Source organism: Meriones unguiculatus, chromosome 9, assembly GCF_030254825.1.
Source record: "Meriones unguiculatus strain TT.TT164.6M chromosome 9, Bangor_MerUng_6.1, whole genome shotgun sequence".
In the NCBI taxonomy this organism is placed as follows: domain Eukaryota; kingdom Metazoa; phylum Chordata; class Mammalia; order Rodentia; family Muridae; genus Meriones; species Meriones unguiculatus.
The window spans coordinates 58,713,376-58,724,205 of record NC_083357.1 but is presented as its reverse complement, the minus strand read 5'-3'; the positions used below and the strand labels follow the sequence as shown (position 1 = coordinate 58,724,205).

At 39.2% G+C, this 10,830-nt stretch overlaps 1 protein-coding gene across 1 annotated transcript; it reads right to left on the bottom strand.

The window, feature by feature from the left end:
* Window positions 1–8,752: 8,752 nt before the first annotated feature.
* Window positions 8,753–9,733, bottom strand: LOC110541757 (olfactory receptor 4N2-like). Its single transcript, XM_021628458.1, has one exon. It carries the CDS (start codon window positions 9,714–9,716, stop codon window positions 8,790–8,792), a length of 927 nt encoding a protein of 308 aa, XP_021484133.1. The 5' UTR covers window positions 9,717–9,733; the 3' UTR covers window positions 8,753–8,789.
* Between the last annotated feature and the right edge of the window lie 1,097 nt (window positions 9,734–10,830).

Here is a 10,830-nt window from a genome sequence, read left to right as displayed (position 1 = left end):
GCTATGCACCAAACTATCGATCACAGACAGAACTGTGTGTTCCAGGGCACCAGAGACTGAGAGTCCCCGTCGGGAGAAAACCCCACAAGAGGGAAGACAGCTTATAGCATTCAGCTGACCCCTTTCCCAGCACACAAGGGAAAGTTCCCAGGAAAAGGTCTCAGATTCCTGCACAGTCACCAGCTTGGAGCCACCCCCCTTCCCCAGCACCTACACACTCTATGCATCAATCCAAACACCACAGACTGGGCCTTCCTATTGGGAGAAAACCCCACAGCAGGGGAAACACCTGGCCCTACCTCAGGGCACTTAGCTCTCGAAAAGTTTCTGGCTATCCACAGGCTCCTGACTCTAGACTCCAGCTGCACTCATGAGAGCAGAGCACACCTGCCACTGACTATTGCTTAGATACTGGGACACAGAGCCCTAACCACAGATCTATAGAAGCCTGGGATCCCTGAGATCAACCCCCAGAAATGCTCCAAGGGGCAACCAGTTATCCCTAATTAAACTGACCAAACCACGGGGCACCCAGGTTAGAGCAGGAGCTCACTACATTTACAGCAAGAACCCCAGAGCAGGGCAGCTATCTCCAGGACTTCCCTGGGTGAGAGGAGAGCCCTCTTGACTAACAAGGAGCACAGTTACCACTCAGATCTGTATGCCTGAGGCAAGCTGGGGCAATTCCTGGAAAGCACCAGCCATTCAGTGATCATACCCAAAAAGCTGACAAGGCTTCCTTCAGGAAAATCCATCTTCCCAGGAAGGGGTTTCTCTCCACCACAGGATTCCAGGAACCACCAGAAACTAACTCCAAACATCTAAGATCGCCCAATAGGTAGAGGCCAGTGTAAAAGCTCAACCAACAAAAGACAGAGCAATATGGCATCTCCAGGACCCAGTTATCCAGGGGTAAGCAGCCCTGGACACCCTAGCATAATTGAAATTCAAGAAGATGACCTAAAATCTACGCTTATGAAGAAGATAATAGAGGAAACAAGTAAAATGCGAAAAGAACTAAAGGAAGATAAAGACAAACAGTTTATGGCCATCTGTAAAGAAATACAGGAAGTTGCAGCCAAACAGTTTGTGGCCTTTAGAGAGGAAATATTTAAATCACTGGAAGAAATAAAAGAAACAGAGAATTGTTCAAAAAACGGTTGAAGGAATTGATGGAAAAACAGGAAAATACAGTCAGACAGGTGAAGGAAATCCAATCTGCAAAATGGCTCAAGGTCTGAAGATAGAATTAGAAAAATCAAAGAAAACACAAATGGAGGCAATTGTGGAGAGAAAGAACATAGGGAAGAAAACAGGAACTACAGAGGTTAGCAGAACCAACAGAATACAATAGATGAAAGAAAGAATTTCAGGTATGGAAGATACAATGGAAGAAATCGATGTATCTGTCAAAGAAAATGATAAACCTGAAAAATTCCTGACACAAACCATCCAAGAAATTCAAGACAACATGAAAAGGCAAAACCTAAGAATAATAGGAACAGAAGAAAAAGAAGATTCCCACCTCCAAGGCCTAGAAAATATTTTCAACAAAATCATTGAAGAAAATTTCCCCAAGTTAAAGGAGAGACTTATAAGAATACAAGAGGGCAACAAATTAGACATGAAAAGAAAATCCTGCCACCACATAATAATCAAAACAGTAAGTATACAGAACAAAGAAAAAGTATTAAAAGCTGCAAGGGAAAAAGACCAAGTAACATATAATGGCAAACCCATCAGAATCACACCTGACTTCTCAACAGAGACTATGAAAGCCAGAAAGGCCTGGACAGATATCTTGCAGACCCTAAGAGAACACAAATGTCAGCCCAGGCTACTATACCCAGCAAAACTCTCAGGTCTCATAGACGGAGAAAACAACATATTCAACGACAATAACAAATTTCAACAATACCTACACACAAATCCAGTGTTATAGAAGATACTAGAAAGAAAAATACAACTCAAGAACACTAACTACTTTCAAGAAAAAACAGGAAATAATTAACCTCACTACAGTAAAACAAAAAGTAGCCAAGCACACAAACTTACTACCACAGCCAACATAAAAATCAAAGGATCTGACAGCTAATGGTCATTAATCTCTCTCAAGATTAATGGACTCAATTCTCCAATAAAAAGACACAGATTAACAGAATGGATACGTAAATAAAACCCAGCAATCTGTTGCATGCAAGAAACACACTTCCCATTAAAATACCAACTCAATTCTTTTCAGACCTTGAAAAAAAGATTCTCAGCTTCATATGGAGAAACAAAAAACCTAGAATCTCCAAAACAACCCTGTAAAATAACAGATCACCTGGAGATATCTCCATTCCCTATCTCAAGCTGTACTACAGAGCAATAGTATTAAAAACTGCATGGTATTGGCATAGAAACAGAAAGGAGGATCAATGGAACCGAATAGAAGACCCAGAAATAAACCCATGTACCTATGAATACTCAATTTTTGACAAAGAAGCCAAAACCATTCAATGGAAAAAAGATAGCATCTTCAACAGAGGGTGCTGGGCTAATTGGATGTCTACATACAGAAAAATGAAAATAGATCCACATTTATCACCCTGCACAAAACTAAAGTCTAAGTGGATCAAATACCTCAACATAAAACCAGATACACTAAATCTGTTAGAAGAAAAAGTGGGGAACAACCTAGAACTCATTGGCACAGGAGACAACTTCCAGAACAGAACTCCAACAGCACAGACTTTAAAAACAACAATCAATAAATGGGATCTAATGAAACTGAAAAGCTTCTGTTAAGCAAAGGACACTGTCATCAAAACAAAACGACTGCCTACAGATTGGGAAAGAATCTTCACTAACCCTTTATCTGACAGAGGGCTAATATCCAGTATATATAAAGAACTAAAGAAGCTGAAAAACAGCAAACCAAGCAATCCAATTAAAAAATGGGGAACGGAGCTAAACAGAGAATTCTCTGTAGAGGAATATCGAATGGCAGAGAAACACTTAAAGAAATGCTCAACGTCATTAGCCATTAGGGAAATGCAATGAAAAGGACTCTGAGATTTCACCTTACACCCATCAGAATGGCCAAGATGAAAAACTCAAATGATAACACATGTTGGAGAGGTTATGGAGAAAGGGGAACCCTCCTCCATTGCTGGTGGGAATGTAAACTGGTACAACCACTTTGGAAGTCAATCTGGCGCTTCCTCAGACAATTAGGAATAGCACTTCCTCAAGACCCAGCTATACCACTGCTAGGCATATACCCAAAATTTGCTCAAGTACACAATAAGGACATTTGCTCAACCATGTTTGTAGCAGCTTTATGTAATATCCAGAACCTGGAAACAACCCAGATGTCCCTCAATGGAGGAATGGATACAGAAATTGTGGTATTTATACACAATGGAATACTACTCAGCAATCAAAAAGGAGGAAATCATGAAATTTGCAGGCAAATGGTGGGATCTAGAAAAGATCATTCTGAGTGAAGTATCTCAGAAGGAGAAAGACAAACATGGAATAGACTCACTTATATAGACCTAAAAGATAGGATAAACATAATGAAATCTATACACCTAAAGAAGATAATCAAGAAAGCGGACACAGGTATGATGATCTATCCTCTTTTAGAAAGACAAATGGGATATGCATTGAACGTATGACAGGAGTCTACCACAGAAAGCATCTGAAAGACTCTACCTAGCAGTGCTCCAAAGTAGATACTAAGACTCATAACCAAACCTTCGGGAGAGTGCAGGGAATCATATGAAAGAAGGGGAGTTTGATGTGGAAAGGATAGGAGCTCTACAAGGACCAAACATATCTGGGCACAGAGTCTTTTCTGAGATGGACACTCAACCAAAGACCATGAAAGGATAAAACCTAGAACCTCTGCTCAGATGTGACCTGTGATAGCTCAGTAATCAATTGGTTTCCCATAGTAAGGGAACAAGGACTATTTCTAACAGGAACTCAATGACTGGCTCTTTGACCTCCCCACCTCCCAAGGGAGGAGCAGTACTGTTAGGCCACAGAGAAGGACTTTGCAGCCAGTCATGAAAATACCTGACAAAAGGGAGTCATATGAAAGGGAAGGAGGTCCTCCCCTATCAGTGGACTTGGAAAGAGGCAGGGAGGAGATGAGGAAGGGAGGGTGGGATTGGGGAGGGAATGAGGGATACAGCTGGGATACAGAATTAACAAAATGTAACTAATGAGAAAAATAAAATTAAAAATAAAAACAGATTAAAAAAAAGAAAAAAAAAGAAACACACCTAAGTCACAAAGGTAGACATTACCTGAGGGTAAAGGGCTGGGAGACGGCTTTCCAAGCAAATGGACCCAAGAAGCAAGCAGGAGTATTCAATCTAATAGCTGATAAAATAGACTTTCAACCAAAATTAATCAAAAGAGATGGGGAAGAACACTTCATACTCATCAAGGGAAAACTCCAACAAGAAGACATCACAATCCTGAACATCTATGCCCCAAATACAAGGGCACCCACATTTGTGAAAGAAACATTAATAAAACTTAAAGCACACATTAATAGTGGGAGACTTCAACACCCCACTCTCAACAAAGGACAGGTCACCAAACAGAAATTAAACAAAGAAACAATGTCTCTAACAGAGGTAATGAATCAAATGGACCTAACAGACATTTACAGAACCTTACACCCAAACACAAAAGAATTTCCCTTCTTCTCAGCACTTCATGGAACCTTCTCCAAAATAGACCATATAGTTGGTCAAAAAGCAAGCCTCAACAGATACAAGAAGATTGAAATAATCCCTTGTATCTTGTCTGATCACCATGGAATGAAGCTGGACCTCAACAATAACGGAAATAGCAAAAAGCCTACACACACATGAAAACTGAACAACTTGCTACTAAATGACAGCTGGATCAAGGAAGAAATAAAGAAAGAAATTAAAGTCTTCCAAGAATTCAATGAAAATCAAGGCACAACATACCCAAACTTGTGGGACACAATGAAAGCAGTGCTAAAAGGAAAGTTCATAGCACTAAGTGTCGAGGCACCTCATTCAAGCAATTTAATGGCTCACCTAGAAGCCCTAGGGAAAAAAAAAAGCAGACACACCAAGAAGGAGTAGACGACTGGAAATAATCAAACTCAGGGCTGAAATCAATAAATTAGAAACAAATAAAACAGTTCAAAGAATCAATGAAACCAAAAGCTGGTTCTTTGAGAAAATCACCAAGATGGACAAACCCTTAGCCAAATGGCAGAGACACTATACAAATCAAAAAAATCAGAAATGAAAAGGGCGACATAACTACAGACACTGAGGAAATCCAAACAATCTTTAAGACTTACTTCAAAAGTCTATATGCCACAAAATTTGAAAATCTAAATGAAATGGACAATTTTCTTGATCGATTCCACTTAGCAAAGCTGAATCAAGACCAGGTAAATCAATTAAATAATCCTATATCCCTAAGGAAATAGAAGTGGTCATCAAAAGTCTCCCATGCAAAAAAAGCCCAGGACCAGATGGTTTCAGCATAGAATTCTACCAGACCTTCAAGGAAGAGCTAATTCCAGTTCTCTTCAAACTGTTCCACAAAATAGAAACAGAAGGAACACTACCAAACTCATTCTATGAAATCACAGTCACCTTGGTACCTCCACCTCACAAAGACCCAACAAAGAAAGAGAATTTCAATCTCTCTTATGAACATTGATGCCAAAATACTCCCCAAAATACTTCCAAACTGAATACAAGAACACATCAAAGATATCATCCACTATGACCAAGTAGGCTTCAACTGAGATATGCAAGGGTGTGGTTTGATATATGGAAATCTATCAATATGATCCACCATATTAACAAACTGAAAGAAAGAAAAACCACACAATAATCTCCTTACATGCTGAAAAAGCATTTGACAAAATCCAACATCAATTCATGTTTAAAATTTTGAAGAGATCAGGGATACAAGGCACATACCTAAACATAGTAAAGACAATATACAGCAAGCCTATAGCCAACATCAAACTGAATGGAGAGAAACTTAAAGCAATCCCACTGAAATCAGGGACAAGGCAAGGCTGCCAACTCTCTCCATATCTCTTCAACATAGTTCTGGAAGTCCTTGTTAGAGCAATAAGATAATTGAAGGAGATCCAGGGGATACAAATCAGAAAGGAAGATGTAAAATTATCACTATTTGCAGATGATATGATAGTATACCTGAGTGACCCCAAAAATTCAAACAGGGAACTCCTACAGCTGATAAACTCCTTCAGCAAAGTGGCTGGATAGAAAATTAACTAAAAAAAAATTAGTAGCCTTCCTGTATACAAAAGACAAAAGGGCTGAGAAAGAAATTAGGGAAACAACACCCTTCACAATAGCCAGAAAAGATATAAAGTACCTTGGTGTGACCCTAACCAAGCAAGTCAAAGACTTATACAAAAAAATTTCCAGTCTCTGAAGAAAGAATTAGAAGAAGATATCAGAAGATGGAAAGATCTCCCATGCTCATGGATTGGTAGTGTTAACATAGTGAAAATGGCCATTCTGCCAAAAGCAATCGACAGATTCAATGCAATTCCCATCAAATTACCAACACAATACTGTACAGACCTTGAAAGAAAAATTCTCAACTTCATATGGATAAACAAGAAACCCAGAACTGCTAAAACAATCCTCTATGATAATAGATCTTCTACAAGTATCACCATCCCTGATCTCAATCTGTACTATAGAGGAACAGTAATAAAAACTATGTGATATTGGCATGGAAACAGAATGGTGTATCAATGGAACCAAACAGAAGACCCAGAAATAAACCCACACACTTATGAACACCTGATCTTTGATAAAGATGCCAAAACCATTCAATGGAAAAAAGATAGCATCTTCAACAAATGGTGCTGGTCTAACTGGATGTCTACATGTAGAAAAATGTAAATAGATCCATACTCATCACCCTGCACAAAACTAAAGTCCAAGTGGATAAAAGACCTCAACATAAAACCAGACACACTAAACCTGTTAAAAGAAAAAGTGGGGAAGACCTTAGAACTCATTGGTACAGGAGACAACTTCCTGAAAAGAATACCAACAGCACAGCCTCTAAGATCAACAATCAATAAATGGGATCTAATGAAACTGAAAAGCTTCTGTAAAGCAAAGGACACTGTCATCAAAACAAAACAACTGCCTACAGATTGGGAAAGAATCTTCACCAACCCTTTATCTGACAGAGAACTAATACCCAGTATATATAAAGAACTCAAGAAGATGTTAAAAGCATCAAATCAAGTAATCCAATTTAAAAAAAGGGGAGCAGAGCTAAACATAGAATTCTCGATAGAAGAATATCAAATGGCAGAGAAACACTTAAAGAAATGTTCAACATCATTAGCCATCAGAGAAATGCAAATCAAAACAACCCTGAGATTTCCCCTTACACCCATCAGAATGGCCAAGATTAAAAATTCAAGTGACAACGCATGGTGAAGAGGTTGTTGGAGAAAGGGGGAACCTCCTCCACTGCTGGTGGGAATATAAACTTGTACAACAGCTCTGGAAATCAATCTGGCGCTTTCTCAAACAACTAGGAATAGTGCTGACTCAAGATGCAGCCATACCACTCCTAGGCATATATCCAAAAGAGGCTCAAGTACACAATAAGAATATTTTCTCAGCCCTGTTTGTGGCAGCTTTATTTGTAATAGCCAGAAGCTGGAAACAACCCAGATGCCCCTCAACTGAAGAATGGATGCAGAAATTGTGGTACAGCTATACAATGGAATACTACTCAGCAATAAAAAACAAGAAAATCATGAAATTTGCAGATAAATGGTGGAAACTGGAAAAGATCATCCTGAGTGAGTTGTCCCAGAAGCAGAAAGACACACACGGTATATACTCACTCTTATAGACATATAGTATAGAATAAACCAACCAATCCTGTACACCTAAAGAAACTAATCAAGAGGAAGGACCATGGCTATAATGTTCAATCCCCATCCTGAAAAGCAAAGAGGATGTACATCAGAAGAAGAAAAAAGGAAACAAGTTAGAAGCCTGCCACAGAAATTTCTGAAAGGCTCTGACTTGCAGACTATCAAAGCAGATATTGAGACTTATGGTCAACTGTTGGGCAGAGTGCATGGAATCTAATGAAACAAGTGTGAAATAGTAAGATCTGGAGAGAACAGGAACTTCACAAAGAGAGCAACAGAACCAAAAAATCTGAGCACAGGGATCATTCCTGAGACTCATACTCCAACCAAGTACCATGCATGGAGATAACCTAGAACTCCTGCACAGATGTAGCCAATGGCAGTTCAGTGTCTAAGTGGGTTCCAAAGTAATGGGAAGAGTGACTGTTTCTGACATGAACTAATTGGCCTGCTGTTTGATCACCAACCCCTGAGATGGGAGCAGCCTTACCAGTCCACAGAGGAAGACAATGCAGCCACTCCTGATGAGATCTGATAGACTAGGATCAGAAGGAAGGAGAGGAAGATCTCCCCTATCAGTGGACATGGGGTAGGGCATGTTTGGAGAAGGGGGAGGGAAGGTGGGATTGGGAGGGGAGGAGAGAGGGGTTTATGGGGGGATACAAAGTGAATAAAGTGTAATTAATAAAAAGTAAAAAAATAAAATAAAATTGAAGACTCCAAGCAATCTTTGCTATTAAATCATCTTTATACCAAATATTTTCGCTAATAAATTTGAAGAAAAATAAAAATAATTAAATGCCATGCCAAATTACTCATGCCTGACTTCTCACTTAAAACCTAGTTAACGAACAATTTGCCGAATAAATAACTTTTTCATGGAAGTTTTTACCTCCTGGTTTCGAAGGGTATAAATCACAGGATTCATCAAGGGAAATATTACTGTGTGGAAGAAAGAAACCACTTTGTCAGCTGATAAGGCTGTAAATGGACGTGTATAGATAAAAATTGCAGGTCCAAACATAAGAAATATAATTATAACATGAGTGGTACATGTGGATATGGCTTTGTTTTTTCCTTCAGAAGATGACCTGTGGACATGACATAAGATAACTGCATAGGAAGTCAGGAGCCCTAAGAAGCACACAAGGGTAAGCAGGCCACTATTGAAGATCATAAGGAGCTCAACCACAAAGGTGTCTGTGCAGGCTAGCTTGATGACCTGTGGGACATCACAGAAGAAGTTATCTAGATGGTTTGGACCACAGAAGGGCAAGCGAAGGATGAGGACAACCTGAATAATGGAGTGAATAAAACCTCCAAGCCACGGAGCCAATAACATCATATAGCAGATCCTAGGTCTCATGACAGTGGAATAGTGTAAAGGCTTGCAAATGGCAATGTAGCGGTCAAAAGCCATCATGACCAGTAGTATAAATTCCCCTCCTCCAAGGAAGTGCAAGAAAAATAGCTGAGTGATGCAGGCTTTGTAGGAGATTATCTTCTTCTCAGAGAAAATGTCTACCAACATCCTGGGAGTCACAATGAATGAGTAGGAGGCATCCAGGAAGGCCAAATTTCCCAGGAAGAAATAAAGTGGGGCACTGAGTGCAGGGTCTGACATGATGGTGAGGATGATGAAGATGTTTCCAGGCAAGATGATGGTGTAGAAAATTAAGCTCAGAACAAAGACCAAGCGCTGAATGTCATGTGACTGAGTCAGTCCTATGAGGATGAATTCTGTGACAACTGTCCTGTTTTCTGTCTCCATCACCAGTCCCTACAGAACATTAACAAAAGAAGCATTTATTTCTGTCTATCCCACCTATCTCATAGCACTTGTCCTTCTAGAAGCATGGTTAGACACAAGAAAATTATCATTGCACTTTCCTCATCTTAACTGTCTCCTCTGTCCTTTAGCCTTTACATTTCATAAAAGCCAAACATCTTACTCTTTAAGCCATACCTTCCTTCCAGTTTTAGTCCTAAACTTCTATTTGACTCTGCTGTGAGAAAAAAAGATTCCATTATTCTGGGTTTATTTCTCATTGTCCTAAAAGATATTTGCTTGTCTGTTTGTTTGTTTTTGTTTTTGACAAAGAAAACAACCTACCTCCACATATTAAAGTCTTCATTTACATATTTTACAAGGAGTGGATAAAGGTAGGTAGTTAAGAGGAGTGACACAAAGCAAGCTGGAAAAGACATTCTAGTACAAAAAAGAAAGAAAAGGAAGAAAGAAAGAAAGAAAGAAAGAAAAGAAAAGAAAAGAAAAAGAAAAAAGGCTTTGAACCAAAATTAGTCCAAAGAGATGAGGAACCACACTTCATACTCATCAAGTGAAAAATACACCAAGATGACATCTCAACATCTATGAACATCTATGCCCCAAATGCAAAGGCACCCACATTCATAAAAGAAACATTACTCAAGCTTAAATCACACATAGAACCCCACACGTTAATAGTGGGAGACTTCACTCTCACCATGGACAGATCATGGAGACAGAAACTAATCAGAGAAATAATGAAACTGACAGATGTCATGAATCAAATGTTCCTATCAGATAGCTATGGAACACTTTACCCAAACAAACAAAATATATATATGCATTCTTCTCAGTACTTCATGGAACCGTCTCCAAAACTGAACATATACTCAGTCACAAAGCAAGTCTCAACAAATTCAATGAAATTGAAAAGGCCCCTTGTGTCTTATCAGACCACCATGGATTAAAGCTCAAACTCAACAACAAAACAACAGGCAGCCTACAAACTCATGGAAACTGAACAAGTCCTTACTCAATGACCACTGGATCAGGGAAGAAATAAAGAAAGAAATTAAAATCTTTCTAGAATTCATTGAAAATGAAGACACAATATGCC